This window comes from Somniosus microcephalus, chromosome 1 (genome assembly GCF_052327205.1).
Source record: "Somniosus microcephalus isolate GS21.2 chromosome 1, FLI_Smic_1.0, whole genome shotgun sequence".
Lineage (NCBI taxonomy): Eukaryota > Metazoa > Chordata > Chondrichthyes > Squaliformes > Somniosidae > Somniosus > Somniosus microcephalus.
Genome location: NC_140987.1, coordinates 179,336,932 through 179,354,358, shown reverse-complemented (window position 1 = coordinate 179,354,358; position 17,427 = coordinate 179,336,932). Strand labels below are relative to the sequence as shown.

At 46.6% G+C, this 17,427-nt stretch overlaps 1 protein-coding gene across 1 annotated transcript in view; it reads right to left on the bottom strand.

The window, feature by feature from the left end:
* The window catches only part of LOC147124487 (solute carrier organic anion transporter family member 4C1-like), a 173,458-nt gene that overhangs the window by 76,920 nt on the left and 79,111 nt on the right, over nucleotides 1-17,427 (bottom strand). Inside the window, exons 3-5 of the mRNA XM_085987777.1 lie at nucleotides 12,168-12,362; nucleotides 8,001-8,097; nucleotides 4,606-4,727 (exon numbers count right to left, since the gene is read on the bottom strand). Coding sequence (XP_085843903.1) covers nucleotides 4,606-4,727; nucleotides 8,001-8,097; nucleotides 12,168-12,362 — 414 coding nt within the window. The remainder of the gene's footprint in view (nucleotides 1-4,605; nucleotides 4,728-8,000; nucleotides 8,098-12,167; nucleotides 12,363-17,427) is intronic.

Here is a 17,427-nt window from a genome sequence, read left to right as displayed (position 1 = left end):
CTATGATGTTCCTTGTGGCTTGATGGCTTTCGTTGTATGCCTCCTCAGCAGGGGTCCTGGGCGCGCGGAGCGGGGTCATGAGCCATGTACACAAAGGGTAGCCTTTGTCCCCGATAAGCCATCCTCTTGGGGGAGGCTGTGCCTGGAACATGTCAGCCACAGTAGTCTGGCGCAGGATAAATGCATTGCGGCTGCTGCCTGGAAAGCGGGCATTGACAGCTAGGATGCGCTGCCTGTGGTCACACACCAGCTGTACATTGAGGGAATGGTAGCCCTTCCGGTTGCGGTAATCCTCGGCATTGTCGATAGGTGCCCGCATAGCCACATGCGTGCAGTCAATGGCGCCCTGCACCATGGGGAAGTTGGCGATCCTCGCAAATCCGACTGCACGCTGCTCCTGCCTCTCTAGGGTCATGGGGAAGGAGATGAATTGGTGTCTCCTTGCGAAAAGGGCATCGGTGACCTGCCGGATGCAGCGATGCACGGCGAACTGGGAGATGTTCGCTATGTCCCCATCAGCGGCTTGGAAGGAGCCGCTTGCATAAAAGTTCAGAGCCACCGTGACCTTCACTTCCACCGACAGAGACGTCCTGCACATCAGCTGTGGACGCAGATCTCTGTGAAGCAGCTGGCAGATCTCTGCAACCACCTCCCTTCTGAAGCGCAGCCTCTTAACACAATGCGCGGCAGTCATGGTGAGATAGGACACCTGCTGGCGGTATTCCCTGAGTGGGTAAGGCCTACGTTGCCGACGCCTGATGGCCCCTCTGCGTCTAGGCATGGCTGCCCCTCTCACACAGCGTCTGCGAGCCCTTCGCACATAATGCTGGAACTGAGGGTTGGAACCCCATGCAACCCCCATAATATACTTGCAAACAGTGAAATCACAATGAGTCAAATTTCCAAGCTCTGGCCAGAAGCCAAAAATACCTCTCCTATGTTGGCCCAAATCAGTAAGGTCTCTTCCTTGGTCTCTGTCCAGAAATCCGTAGCACTAAAGTCATTGCAGCAAAATGGCTGGCCTTTATAGTTCAGTCTAAGTGCCCTTTAATTAGCGCTCCCCGAGGCCCGCAGGGCCTCTGCTGCGTTCCACTTCACAGTTCTTAACAGCGCCACGCCCACATTGGGCGGGCGCCACTGAAGTTCCGGTTTGGGGCGCACAAACGGCGTTGCACGACGAAATGACGTCATAAGCTGCGCGCGCAGCTGAGCGCGCGCAAACACTTTGCGCCGGCGCTAAATGTCAACTGAAGTTGGGCGTAGGCGCAGATCGGTCTGCGCCCGGGCGCTAAGTGCCTAGCGCTCGAGATCTACTCCTCTTATGGCGCTAACGGCTGGCGAACGCAACTGAATTTCTAGGCCTATGTACCTGGACCCCCAAGTCCCTTTGGACCTCCACTGTTTTTAGCCTTTCACCATTTAGAAAGTACCCAGTTCTATCTTTTTTAGGTCCAAAGTGGATAACTACATTGAAATCCATTTGCCACAGTTTTGCCCATTCACTTAATCTGTCACGATCCCTTTGTAATTTTATGCTTCCATCTACACTGCCTACAATGCCATCTATCTTTGTGTCATCTGCAAATTTGGATATGTGACTCTCTATGCCATCACCCAAGTCGTTAATAAATACTGTGAATAGTTGAGGTCCCAACACAGATCCCTGCAGGACCCCACTAGTCACCTCCTGCCAGTTTGAGTACCTACCCATTATCCCTACTGCCTGTCTCCTGCCACTCTGCCAATTTCCTAACCAGGTCAATAATTTGCCCTCAATTCCGTGGGCTTCTGCCTTAGTTAACAGTCTATATGTGGGACTTTATCAAATGCCTTCTGGAAGTCCATCTAATTAACTTCAATAGACATTCCTCTGTCCACTACTTTAGTTACCTTCTCAAAAAATTAAATCAGGCTTGTCAGGCATGTCACAAACCCATGCTGGCTCTCTCTGATCAGGTGAAAATTTTCAAGGTGTTCAGTCACCCTATCCTTAATTATAGACTCTAGCAATTTCCCGACAACAGATGTTAGGCTAACTGATCTATAATTCCCTAGTTTCCCTCTCTCACCATTTTTAAATATCGGAGTGACATGCGCAATTTTCCAATCTAAAGGAACAGTTCCTGAATCGAGAGAACTTTGGAAGATTCTAGTTAGGGCATCTGCAATGTGCGCACCTACTTCCATTAAAACTCTGGGATGGAAACCATCTGGTCCTGGGAATTTGTCACTTTTTAGTGGCATTATTTTCCTCATTGCTGTTATTTTACTTACATTAATTTTATTGAGTTCGTGTCCCTGATTCAGTTTCCTTGGAATGTCTGGCATGCTATCCTCTTCCTCTACTGTAAATACTGACGCAAAGTAATTATTCAACATGTCCGCCACATCTCATAACTGGCAGCTATTCAACCATGACAGCCACATTACCCAAACATATTGGACAACATGCACTGACACACTTCCCTATTTCTCGTAGGAGAAGGTGGTGCATAATAGCAGGCAGCAGCAAAGAACTGGAACAGGACAAGCACACCTGCATGTTTTAACCCCCATGGAGGAGACAGTGCTGGCCATTATGGGAAGGGGCATCGCTGAGACCATGACCACCAGCGGGGCTGAAACGACTGAGGATCAAAGTACAGTATCCGGAAACCTAATCCTCCTTCTCTCATTCCACTTCTCCCTCATCCCTCAATCTCTTCTGACTGAGAAGCAGCAGAGGGTATAAGCATGCACTTCTTACCTTCTCCATTCCCCTCACCATAAACCAACCATTGTCCCTTTTTCATTTCAGATGCTCAAGAACTGGAACCTGCCCAGACAGCGAAGGGAAAGCAAGAAGAAAGTGAAGATGAAGAGACACCGTCACTCGATCTCACAGTCGCAGTCACTAGCTCAGACACTGACACTGCGTGTATTTTAAAGGGTCAGATAGAGGAGGGATACTCATGTGTGAGACACCGGGCACAAGTGCGCAAGAGCCAGGACGGGGGTGGGGAGGCAAGAATAGCGCAGGTGCCAGCTCGCCGGAGGGCAAGATTGCATACGAGTTGTACTGCAGAGAACTCAGGTGAGGACTTCGTACACATCCAAATGCTTGGTGCACTGGGAACCCTGCCAGAAAGCCTGCGCTCAATGGCAAGGAGCATGGAGGAGTCCAGCACCAACTTAGCACAGGGCTTTGCACAGAGCTTGGAGCCCATCCTTTCCAACATGGAATGGGTGGTTGGTCACCTCTATCAGCACACCTGTGGAACCAACCATGATGCAGCGTCTGATGACCGATGTTTCAGCTTCCATTGCAGCACAAGCAGCTTGCACCAAAAGTCTGAGTGCTGCAGTGGAAGCTGAGACTGCTGTCATGCAATCTCAACTTGCTCGCAATCTTGGTATCATATTTGACCCCAAGATGGGCTTCCGACTACATATCTGCGCATCACTAAGACCGCCCATTTCCACTTCCAGAACATCACTCAACTCTGCCCTGCCTCAGCTCATCTGCTGCCGAGACCCTCATCCATGCCTTTGTTGCCTCTAGACTTGACTATTCCAATTCACTCCTGGCCAGCCTCCTATGTTCTATCCTCCATAAACTTGAGGTTATCCAAAAATCTGCTGCCCGTGTCCTAACTCGCGCCAAGTCCCGTTCACCCATAATCCCTGTGCTCGTGGACCTACATTGGCTCCTGGTTAAGCAACGCCTCAATTTTAAAATTCTCATCCTTGTTTTCAAATCCCTCCATGGCCTCATCCCTCCTTATCTCTGTAACCTCCTCCAGCCCCACAACCCTCCGAGCACTCCTCCAATTCTGGCCTACTGAGCATCCCGATCTGTCTAATTACCATTTTTCCAAAGAGCACAAGCAATGGCAGCACTGCTGACCTGCTCAAAATGGCAGCCACCACGTTCTGTGTCGGAAGTGGGTGGAAGCTAGGTGGCCGCCATTTTTTTCTCCAAAACCAACCTCATCAGCCGGCGCTAAGGTGCTGCATTTCACGGCCATGATCTTTTCTAGTCTTGTGCCGTCCTATGTTCCTAAGAAACATCAAGATGTAGCAGACTGATGACATATGGCCTATTACATGTCACTTTATTCAGCTCCTTCTGAGACAAAGTGACATGTAACAGGTCACAATCATATTAAACATCTATTGACAATTTTAAGCCTGATCATAAAACGCATAATACGTTGAGCATTTTATTTAGTTAATAAAATTTTCAAACATAAAAAAATTACCAAAGATACTACGCAGAAATTAATTTTAAACCTACAATTACAAGTAGTTTAGCAAACTCCATTATTTCAGTTTTCATATTTCCTGTCATTTCAGTTGGATGAAGTACATCTAATTTTATAAAACTGTACATGCACACACACAAATATAAGAGAGTAATATAGTTTTAAATGCAAAATCACTCAGGTTTCAGATCATTTATTCCATAAATGTTCTTTTATGCTATTTCAATTACCTATCTAAACGTACCTCATATTATGGCTCTAGATATTAGGAGGGCAGTACTTTACAATTGGTTTCAATTGTGTTTATCTTGAAATCCACAAGTCTTTTTCATATCGGAATCAAATTGGTCATGTGATTTACCTGGTAGATGTTTTGGGAAGCAAGACAGAGGTAGAATCAGACACCAAGCCAGTATCCAGCACAAAAGAAACCCAATCCACCAGGCACCAAGCCATCGCGGGTCATTTGGCATCAAATCAATTCTAAAAGGTAAATAGAATCTCTTAACATCAGAACTTCTTTACAGTATCATAAATTTACATCTTAGAACCACACAAAACCCAAACTGTAATTTTCAGTATCAGCCATTTTTAAACAATTCTGGTTACATTAGCTTTCTCTTGCCCTGCTGAGGGATTTTAGTGCTTTACTTAATGACTGTGGTCAATACTTCATTTCAGCAGTGTGCACTGGGATTACTGTCAATGTTAGGTATAATTTGGACAATAGATTACTAAAGTTATTGTTAGAAAAACAACATTGAGTCCGGACTCAACACTGAGTTCAACAATTTCAGATCATAACCTCTATCCCCATTTTTTCTGACGGCAGCCGTTGATGATTCTGCTACTCCCATTTACACCTCACCTAGACCCATCTTTTGTTTCTTTACTTGTCCCATTACCATCTCCTCTTGCCTTGCACCATCATCCCTTTTTTCATTTAATCTCTCCTGCTCGCCACTCTATCACAGACCTTCCCTTTTGTTCTTTCCTCCCCTTTTTCCTTTCCCAGCCTCTGCACTTACTGAAAACCCGTTATATCTCTAACTTTTTCCAGTTCTGACGAAAGGTCATCGACCTGAAACGTTAACTCTCCACAGATGCTGCCTGACCAGCTGAGTATTTCCAGCATTTTCTGTTTATATTTTAGAAAAACGAAGGTTTGCATCATCAAAAGAACATCAATTTTCTTTGTATTCATTCATGGGATGTGGGCGTTGCTGGCACGATCAGCATTTATTGCCCAATCCTAATTGCCCTTGATGCCATACTCAGTCAAATGCTGCCTGATGTCAAGGGCAGTCACTCTCACCTCACCTCTGCAATTCAGCTCTTTTATCCATGTTTGGATCAAGGCTGTAATGGTCTGGAGCCGAGTGGTCCTGGCGGAAAGCAAACTGAGCATCAGTGAGCAGGTTATTGATGAGTAGGGCTGCTTGTTAGCACGGTCGACAACACCTTCCTTCACTTTTGTTCTTTCCTCCCCTTTCCCCTTTCCCAGCCTCTGCAACACAAAGCTGGGTGGGCGTGTGTGCTGTGACGAGGATGCCGAGAAACTCCAGGATGATTTGGACAGGTTGGGTGATTGGGCAGAAGCATGGCAGATGCAGTATAATGTGGATAAATGCGAGGTTATCCACTTTAGTGGCAAAAACAGGAAGGCAGATTATTATTTGAACGGCAATAGATTGGGAGAAGGTGAAGTGCAACGAGACCTGGGTGTCCTTGTGCACCAGTCGCTGAAGGTAAGCATGCAGGTGCAGCAGGCGGTTAAGAAGGCAAATGGTATGTTGGCCTTCGTAGCGAGAGGGTTCGAGTACAGGAACAAGGATGTCTTGCTGCAGTTGTACAGGGCCTTGGTGAGACCACACCTTGAGTATTGTGTACAGTTTTGGTTGCCTTATTTGAGGAAGGATGTTCTTGCCATGGAGGGAGTGCAGCGAAGATTTACCAGACTGATACCTGGGATGGCAGGAATGACGTATGAGGAGAGATTGGGTCGATTGGGCTTGTACTCGCTGGAGTTTAGAAGAATGAGAGGGGATCTCATTGAAACTTATAAAATTCTAACATGACTAGACAGACTGGATGCAGGAAGGATGTTCCCGATGGCCAGGGAGTCCAGAACCAGGGGTCACAGTCTAAGGATAAGGGGTAAGCCATTTAGGACAGAGATGAGGAGGAATTTCTTCACCCAGAGAGTGGTGAACCTGTGGAATTCTCTACCACAGAAGGCAGTGGAGGCCAATTCATTAAATATATTCAAGAAGGAGTTGGATATATTTCTTAAGGCTAAAGGGATCAAGGGATATGGGGAGAGGGCAGGGACATGGTACTGAATTTAGATGATCAGCCATGATCTCATTGAATGGCGGAGCAGGCTCGAGGGGCTGAATGGCCTACTCCTGCTCCTATCTTCTATGTTTCTATGTTTGCTGATGATTAAGAGTAGGCTGATGGGGCGGTAATTAGCCGGATTGAAATTGTCCTGCTTTTTGTTGACAAGACATACCTGGGCAGTTTTCCACATTGTCAGGTAGATGCCAGTGTTGCAACTGTACTGGAACAGCTTGGCTAGAGGCACGGCTAGTACTTGAGCACAAGTCTTCAGCAAGACAGCCGGGATGTTGTCGGGACACATAACCTTTGTTAGTGTGTTCAGCTGTTTCTTGATATCACGTGGAGTGACACAAATGTCCCAAACTCCTCCATCACCATCACTGGGTATGTCCTGTCCCACCAGTAGGACAGACCCACCAGGGGTGGCGGCACAGTGGTGTACAGTCGGGAAGGAGTGGTTCTGGGAGTCCTCAACATTGATTCCGGACCCCATGAAGTCTCATGGCTTCAGGTCAAGCATGGGCAAGGAAACCTCTGGCTGATTACCACCAACCGCCCTCCCTCAGCTGATGAATCAGTACTTCTCCATGTTGAACACCACTTGGAAGAAGCACTGAGAGTAGCAAGGGCACAGAATGTACGCTGGGTGGGGGACTTCAATGTCCATCACCAAGAGTGGCTCGGTAGCACCACTACTGACCGAGCTGGCCGAGTCCTGAAGGACATAACTGCTAGTCAGGGACTGCGACAGGTGGTTAGAGAACCGACACGAGGGAAAAACCTACGTGACCTCATCCTCACAAATCTAGCTGTCGCAGATGCATCTGTCCTTGACAGTATTGGTAGCAGTGACAAAAAATAATAAGCATAAAACCGGACAGACCACTCGGCATCGATCTAGGCACTGGCTTTGGACACGACAAAGGCACATCCAGCCAAGTCGATAGAAACAGTGAGAAAAAGTCAGAGACAAACAGAGAGATACAGTGATGAAACAGGAAATGTGTTTGTGAAAGGCATAAAGAAAGAAAGATAGATTTTCTGATTATTCATGCCCAAATGGATGGAAATTCTAGCCCAGAGAAAAGGGAGGGGGATAAAATGGAAGAGAAACAGAAAGACAATAAGAGGGAGACAAATGATTTAAGAGTGGGAAACAAGGAGAGAGATAGTTACAGTGAGAGAGAGATTTTTTTTCACTGAGCAGTATCACAGGAGATCAACTAATTTCTGTTATTTACTTCAAAAAAGCTGAGTCTGGGGCTTTTATGCGTATAACTATAGGGATATTACAGGGAATGTCTTGGCTGCTGATTTCTCTTATTCAGCATTTCTCAGTCTCTACATGAATATCAGCAATTAGACTGAGGAAGCATAGCACAGAAGAATCTAAAAGAATGAAAAACAACTTACTTGGAAATTTCATTGACATCAATATAAATGTCGAGCAGCTGACCACCTAAAATGAATCCAATGGCAGGGCCCAGAACTGACACACCATTTCCAATACCTGTGGATTATCAGAGCAGGTGTTTATTTAATTAGGATTGAAGATACAATAAGTTAAAAATATATTATAGTTGGGATTTTAATCGCTCCACCATTGGCGGCCGTGCCTTGAGCTGCCTGGGCCCTAAGCACTGGAATTCCCTCCCTAAACCTCTCTGCCTCTCTGCTTCTCACTCCACCTTTCAGACGCTCCTTAAAACCTACCTCACTTGTCTTAATATCCTTTTATGCGCCTCAGTGTTTGATAACGCTCCTGTGAAGCGCCTTTGGGAGTTTTTCTACATTAAAGGCGCTATATAAATGTAATTACAAATTGCATTTTTGGTTTGAGTGCAAACGTGATCCACCTCTAAATCTGAAACTTAAAATTTTAAATGAAAAATAAGCAGGTATTGTACAAAGTCCCATTGTAACATGCATATATAAACTAAAGAACCATTTTTAACCTAATGCTTGATTTCCATCAGCAAGAACATACTTTTTTGAATGCTGAGAAATAATGAGAATAGCCAAACAAGGTGTTGGAGTCTATACAGAAATGGCTGCTGTGTGTTAAGATACAGGACTTGATTTTCCAAGTTTGTGCTGTTAGCATAAGCCACGTACACAAGCCGCCAAAGCAGGAAATCGCAGTGGAGTGCCCTTAATTTTCTGTCCACTAAAGTTAATGGGTGGAAATTCATGGACAGCACCTGATTGCATGGTCATGGACGAGACACCTTGGGAAATCAACCCTATAACGGGTGATTCTGTAGGGGAGTGGTGCTCAAAGGGACAAAATCCTAAACACTTGTTGGTATCTTTCAGCTCCCCAATCATGTTTAATGCAATTCTGCTAGTTTGAGGCAACCTGGGAACAGACATTTTGTGTAAAATTCCCCTTAGATATGACATCATGAAATTTCATTCCAGTGACATCTCCAGTGACTGAGAAGCACTTCTCAAAAGCCACCATTCTTATCCATAAAAACAAAATACTGCGGATGCTGGAAATCTGAAATAAAAAGAAAAAATGCTGGAAATACTCAGTTTTCCAGATCTGATGAAAGGTCATTGACCTGAAACGTTAACTTTATTTCTTTCCCCACAGAGGTTGCCTGACCTACTGAGTATTTCCAACATTTTCTGTTTTTATACTTATTCATAATGTCACTGGAGTGAAACTTAATGATGTGCAGTTCTAAAACATAGAAGAATAGTGCCTATGAAAGAGTGGTAAATGTACTGATAGCTTTGTTTATAATAATTAGAGTCATAGATGAAGATTTCCACTGTGCGTGAGGTGTAACAAAATCGTATTTAATTCCTTATAAGCACATTTATAATTTTGCTTCACTTAGTGCACAGAATAAATCTTCAGTCACTGCTACTTCATGACAAAACACAACTATTTCAAAAGACATGAGGCTAGAAATTCAGCATCGCCCCAGTTGGAGTGCAAAAAAGCGCCAAGCACTAATCATTGTCAACTCCCGCGAAATTTGGTGTTAGTGCTCGAGGAAAGAAGTGGAGCGCCAAATCAAGCACTCGACTTCCTTCCTGGAGCGCTAAAGAACGCAGCCGGGGTGGTAGTGGTGTAGCGCTGCACAATGTCCCGTGCAGCGCTGCCGCAATCCAAGGCTCCTTCCGTCCCTTAAAGGGAAGGGTCATCACTGCCGGCTCTGCATTGGATTAGTTAGTTGGTCCCCTACGGCAGCCGCGATCCGGCCCGATCAGCCCCATGCACTCCAGCAGAGGGCCAGGCGGATTGATCGCGGCCTAGGAGCAATCAAAAAAAAATCGCTCGAAGCGTTGTTAAAATTTTTCTCCTACCCGCGCCAACATCCCCTTTTATTTGCGCCTCCAAAGCTCCCGGCTTCCCGAACAATGCCTCCTTCAGCTGTCGGTGCTGTCGCCCGCCAATGCTGCAGGGGACGGAACCGAAGTTTAGGTCCTAGGCTCTACCAGGGCGATGCACACGGCAATGACGTCACGATCTCCGGGCGCAGGAGATCGTGGTGCAAAGTGTTACCGCCGCCGCAAACCTCTCGGCCAATTTAGCGGGAGTCGCTCATTTATGTATAAAATTCTGACCGGGCTAGAGAGACTGGATGCACGGAGGATGTTTCCTCTGGCTGGGAGGTCTAGAATGAGGGGTCACAGTCTCAGGATACGGGGTAGCACATTTAGGACTGAGATGAGGAGAAATTTCTTCACTCAGAGGGTGGTGAACCTGTGGAATTCTCTACCACAGAAGGCTGTGGAGGCCAAGTCACTGAATATATTTAAGAAGGAGATAGATAGATTTCTAGACACAAACGGCATCAAGGGGTATGGGGAGAGAGTGGGAATATGGTATTGAGATAGAGAATCAGCCATGATCATACTGAATGGCAGAGCAGGCTTGAAGAGCCGAATGGCCTACTTCTGCTCTTATTTTTCTATGTTTCTATTTCGCCGCACCCGGTCGGTAAGTCGATAGTGCACCGTTATGGCCGCCCGGAGGCGATAACAGGAGGCGCTAAGGACGCCAATTTCTAGCCCATGGTCTTCAGAAAAAAAGTTCTTGGCAAAATGTTTTTTTATATCAATTGCATGAAAATTCACCATCACGTTACTCACTCATAAGCGTGGTGAAAATTACCCCTTGCCAACCAGAATAAGGCTCCCCTTCAACTGGCAATTTAATAATAATGCCTAATAAATGTTTTGTTTTTCAACAATTAATGTGATATACATACAGTATTAATATCATAACATCCCTATTTTTTTTAATTCTTTTTTTTTATGGGATGTGGGCATCGCTGGCGAAGCCAGCATTTATTGCCCATCCCTAACTGCCCTTGAGAAGGTGGTGGTGAGCTGCCTTGAACCACAGCACTGTGGGAGTAATTTCACCTCACGCACTGCAATTAGGTAGGGAGTTCCAGGATTTTGACCCAACGACGATGAAGGATCTGCGATATACTTCCAAGTCAGGATGGTGTGTGACTTGGAGGGGAACTTGGAGATGGTGGTGTTCCCTTGCCTCTGCTGCCCTTGTCCTTCTGGGTGGAAGAGGTTGCGGGTTTGGGAGGTGCTGCCGAAAAAGCCTTGGCAAGTTGCTGCAGTGCATCTTGTAGATGGTACATACTGCAGCCACGGTACGTTGGTGATGGAGGGAGTGAATGTTTAAGGTGGTGGATGGGGTGCCAATCATGTGGGCTGCTTTGTCCTGGATGGTGTCGAGCTTCTTGAATGTTATTGGAGCTGCACTCATTCAAGCAAGTGGAGAGTATTCCATCACACTCCTTACTTGTGCCTTGTAGATGGTGGAAAGGCTTTGGGGAGTCAGGAGGTGACACACTCGCCGCAGAATACCTAACCTCTGACCTGCTCTTGTTGCCACAGTATTTATGTGTCTGGTCCAGTTACGTTTCTGGTCAATGGTGACCCCCAGGATGTTGATGGTGGGGGATTCGGCAATGGTAATGCCGTTGAATGTCAAGGGGCGGTGGTTAGACCCTTGCTAGTTGGAGATAGTCATTGCCTGGCACTTCTGTGGTGCGAATGTTACCTGCCACTTATCAGCCCAAGCCTGAACGTCGTTGTGATATCCGAGTGGTAATGTCCGAAACTGAGAGAAGCGAGTTCTTAGGCAGAAAACCCAACTGTTTATTACACGGTGTAGCAGAGAAACATCTCTTACAGGCTGCAAGCAAAACACAGTATTTCTAACTGCACGAGCACCAAGATGGAGGATTCACCTCTGAGTCATACCCATAATGCAATGCCACATTACCATACTAACTGGTGTACCAGGACATTACCTTAAACACTGGTGAATATGATCCCTTAATCTTTGGCTCCATCTGGTGGATAACTTAAACATTACATCCCAGATTACTATTGTCGTCCAGGTCTTGTTGCATGTGGGCATGGACTGTTTCATTATCTGAGGAGTTGTGAATGGCACTGAACACTGTGCAGTCATCAACGAACATCTGGAATTGTATTCCAGAGTACTACAATTTTCCTAAAAATTAGTAATCTACACTTAGACAGTAAATGTAACAATTCCAGGTGAAAGGTCAAGCCGTCATATAAGCATACCTATATAGAGGGAACTTTTATCAATAGAGACAGAGTCATCGATGTAGGCAATCCCCAGTGTGAACAAAGGGGTTCCTCCAATCCCATGTAGCAACTGCCCCAGAAGAAACACAAGTAGAAAAGTGGAGGATTTAGGTGTAGTGGAAGGATCGCAGTCCTGTGTGGTGGAATTACTGTTAGGAAGAGCGCAGGTATCTGAAAGAAAAAGAAAAACTGGTATAATTATCCTAATATTTTGAAAGCGAGCTCTCAGGAAAAGTTCCTTACATTTTTAATATTGATCGTGTTTTTTTTTAGGTCCTGTCGATCCCAGTGCGGATGATGTTGTATAAGTCATAATGCCATTAGTTTTCACCCATACTTCGCCACACAGATGAAGCTCATTTGGTACAGCACAATGGTCAAGTGAAAAGCAGTTACTGAGCATAGATGGAACATGAAGTCATCAGGAGATCAATGCTAGACTACAATCCTTTCCTCGGAGGCTGTAGATGATCTGACAAGCTGAAAACTTCGGCCTGGATTTTGAGGTAGAAATACAAGGAAACTTTGTGATATCCGGCACCGACGGGACCGGCATGTTGCCGATCTATCAAAACTGCCGGACATACAAAGTTAATGTTGAAGCATACGGAGGTTTTCATCTCCGTATCTGACAACAAACACTGTTGCTTAGCAACAGCTTCTAAAGAGTCGGCTGCAGCTGCAAGCATCTCTAGCTGAAGCTGTTGCTATAGCCACAGACCTTGCAGTGGCTGACTGGGAAAAAAAAAGAACGAAATCTAAAAAAACTTACAGAAAATGGCTCCTGATTTTTGCCGTTAGATCGAGTATTCCGGACATACAACCTCCGGATAAACCAAAGTTTCCTGTAATGGTGAGGCTATCATTTTCACTGTAATTAAAGTGTAATGGGACAGCAACTTCCGGTGACCGCAAATGCAGTTAAATGCGGAAATCAGGAAGTTGCTATCCGAGTTGCCCCACTCCTCCAGAATCTGCGTTATACAGGTATCTCGCCAAGAGACTCGGCATTCAAATACATGGAATGGCATGAAGTTGCAGTACTTACACATATTGAACATTTAAAGGGAGAAAAATTTGGTTGCTTTGCGCCTCCCGTTAGCGATCTGAGGGGGTGCTAACGGGGTGCAAAGCAACTAGCGCCCAGGCGCGGCGCCGCTAACACCTCCTGCAAAATTCAGCGGGAGGTTAGTGGCAGCGGTGGCCGGTAGCGCCCCACAGCTCTGCACCTCCGGTGATGATGTCATCACCATGTACAACGCCCCGGCCGCAATCTTGTGGCCGGGACGTTGATAATTGAAGGGCAGGTGCCTGGCGGCCATTTTCTTTGGGCCGCCTGCCAGCACCTGCCCTCTCTGCCCTCCTCCTGCAGGATGTCGGCTGCAATCCATCAGCCCGGCACTCCTCTTGAGTGCCGGGCTCTTTCGCCGGCACCCCACTCCCTGGTGGCCCAGCAGGGCCCCGGTGCACACTGCACTAGGTCCATCTCCTTTAATCAGGGGAGGGAGACCGGCGCATGGCGCTGCTGCACATAGCGCTGAGATATTGCATGGGAGCGCCCCAAGAGGGAGGGGGAGCGCTTCCAGTAGTGCCCCGCCTCCTGCTTGGGGCGCTACCATTGAATTTCAGGTGCTGGGCTGCTAACTTTTTCGGGGTGCTAAAAGTAGCGCCCCAGCGAAGTTAGCGCCCCAAAGTGGGCACAAGCCAATTTTCCCCCCTTAGAATATTTTCACCAATTTATGATCCACAATGAATTGTTAGAATTGTAGTTTGTCTCCATGTTTGGGTACAAATTAAAATGCATTTTGCATTCCTTATTTAATCTGATTTCTATTGTCTGCAGATGTTTAATCATGTTATTTTTTATTAACAAGTCTCCCTCCCAACTACAAAACCAGATGCATGTGGATCCAACGCAATTCAACACACTGTATTGTTGTAAAATGCATAGTGAAAATCAACGTCACATCTCAAATATTGGGGTTGATGGTGTTCCCATGTGTAAGAATTCACAATAATTTACAGTTCCGAAGATTAATATTTTTGATTAAAGAATCCCTGGGCGATGTGCCTCTAAATTTCCAGGGATAAAAATGGCCGTCGGACCGCATGGCCGAAGACAAAAAAAAGGACTTGGAAAGAGCAGCTTGTGTCTGTGAGAAAAGGACAATGGAGCAGTCAAAACTGCCAATCAAAGGGGAGTTCCCCCCCCTCCCTGCAGAGACAATCGATGTGTTTACAGAAACTGCTACTTTGTGTACACAAGGGAATAACCACTTGAGACTGCAGTTTCAGTTGACCACAGAACAATGACTTTCTGTTTACAATACCTTCAAGGCTATTTACTCAAGCAATGAAGGAAATAGCTTTATTCGATGGCCCATCACAGACAATGAAGACACATTCAAACCACTGCAGCTTTATTCGATAGCCATCACAGACAATGGACACATTTAAACTGCAACTTTATTCAAACCCACCCTAGACAATGGGGCAGTTTGGATCCCTTTTGTTTTAGCCCAGAAACATCCAGATCTGGGCAGGCCCCAAATGGGGGTATAAAAGATAGCTTCCCAGAAGCTCTCTCTCTCTCTCTGGCCTTGCCTCCGTGTGCCTCTACAGCGTGGGAGTCTGTCTGTGGAAGCGAAACACCAGCAGTTTACTTTTAAAACACTGGGGTGCTTTTCACTTCAGGGCAGTGAAGATCTAAGTTCGCAGGGCACGGAGCTGGCATTGCAGTGGTGAGCATATATTTTTCTGGCCTTCCACAAGGCAACTTAGGATAGGCATAGGGGTGGGAGTAAAAGTGGGAATTTCGTTAGAATTCTGATTTTAGTTGATTTCCCTCATTGTGTCCGTTTTTCCTCCCCTATTTAAGTAAGACAGTGTTGCACCTAGCAGAGAAGTGCGATGGTGAACACTGAATTCGGTATTTAAAACTGTATTAAAAGAGTAGCTGTTTTAAAGTACTGTATTTAAAACTGTATTTAAAGGAGTGTTGCATCAAGCTCAAGTGCTGTGATGAACACTGAGGGCTGAAAATTCAGTAGGGTTAGCGCCCCATTTGAGGCGCTAGAGGGCCTAGCGCCGGAGTTATGGCCGGTTTGTAAATTCAGTGGGGCCCTGCCATCGGCGTTAGACCAGTTGCGCTGCGCCGGCACCGATGACGTCATCGGTGTGCGCAGCGTCCCGGTTGCCGTGGTGACGGGCCCCAACGCTGAAATTGAGTTGCGGCCGCCTCGCCCGTGGCAGCCGCAACTAACGATGTTTCAGCAGAGTCCTACGCGAGTTAGCGCCGGCGCATTAAGGTCGCGCGGCGGCCGGCCGCTTTCCCGCCGGCCGCCTGCCCGCACCTCCCTCCCCGGACTCCTCCACCCCCCCCCCCCCCCGCAGAACAGATGCGTCTGGCCTGCGAGCCCGGCACTTCTCCGAGGTGCCGGGCTCATTTTTTTCAAGATTTCAACGGCCAGTGGGCGGGTGCAGGCAGCTCCTCCTTAACTGAAGGAGGAGGCCTGCACTTCCCCAGCCTGCCGCACCGCATCGGGTGCCGCAGCGCCGGAATTGCGCCGCAATGCGGCAGTCAGCGCCCATTTCGAGGCGCTGACACCCTCCTGTAGCGCCGGCAGCCGTTTGGGCGCGGCGCTACTGAATTTTTGGCGCGCGCAGGGGGACTTAGCGCCGGCGCTAAATTTCCGGCGCTAAAGCCCTGGCGCGGCGCCAACTGAATTTCTAGGCCTGAGTTCTGTAGCTATTTTTAAAGTGCTGTATTTAGAGGAGTGTTGCACCAAGCAAAGTAGTGCTGTGGTGAACGCTGTTAGCTGTTTTTAAAGTAACTGAATTAAAGTGCTGTGTTTTTAAGTAAAAGCCACTAAGCTAAGATGCTGTAGTGAGCAAAAGAGTTTTAAGTAAAAAGTGCTGGATTTAAAATAAAAGCAGTGTTGCACTGAGCAGGGAGCGCTCTAGTGGACATTGAGTGTACTGCGTGTATTAAATAAAGGAGTGTTGCACTGAAAGGGTGCCCTCTAGTGGACACTAAGTGTACTGCGTTTAAGCAAAAGTGTTGTACCAGGCACAAGAGCCATCGATTATTTTAAGTTGTTTCTTTCTTTTGTTTTCAATAAATACTGCTCTGTTTTGCACCCAAACCACGAGTCACGTTGTTTTCTGTCTACATCACCACCGAATAAGTCCGGGGGTCAGAACTCAGGAATAGGGGAGCACTTCGAAACCGCAAGGGGGCCCCTGGAGCAGCTCAGAGGCTTCTGACTGGCCAGAGACAAATAACCCCAGCCCTGCTGTTAATTCCTTACACATGATCTAGCTCTACTTGTCCTTTTCCATGTTATTAGAGGTCACAGAGCTTGGAAGTTCTACCAAAGAAAGCAAGCCGAGTTGTTGCCGTGCACCCTGTAGATATTACATATTACAGCCACGGAGCATCAGCGATGAAGCGGTGGATACTGAGTCCAGTGGCAGGGGTGCCAATCAAACAGATTGGTCAGTTCTGACGAAGGGTCATCGACCTGAAATGTTAACTCTGTTTCTCTCTCCACAGATCCTGCCTGACCTGCTGAGTATTTCCAGCATTTTCTGTTTTTATTTCAGATTTCCAGCATCCGCAGTATTTTGCTTTTGTAAACAGAGTTCTGTCTTGGATAGTTTTGAATTATTTAAGTGTTGTCACAGCTATACGCATCCAAGCAAATGGTGAGTAGTCCATCACATTCCTGACTTAAGTCTTTTAGATGGTGAAGAGGCTTTGAGGAGTCAGGAGGTGTGCCACTCATCGTAAAGTACCACGTTGTTGATATGACTTATCCAGTTAAGCTTATGCTGATGTTCAGGAAGCTGATGGTGGGCAATTTGAAAATTGGGGGAACTGGTTGGGCCTTTTCTTATTGGAGGTGGTCACGGCTTGGTTTTTATATGATTCTAAGGTTACTGTCACTTGTCAGCTCAAGCCTGGATGTTATCCAGGTCCTGCTGTAGGTGGGCATGGGCTGCTTCATTATCGGAAAAGTTGTGAATGGACTTGAAGACGAGGACAAGTCCTACTCCTAACCTTATTATAGAGGAAAGGTCATTGATGAAGTAGCTGTAGATGTTTGGGCTCAGGACATTTCCCTGAGGAACTGTAAGGTTCGAAAATTTCTGCACAACCCCAGGACACAAGGAAAGTAATTTTTTTTAAGGATTTTGGGAACATCACAGAAGAAATCTGTAAAAGGGGATAAAA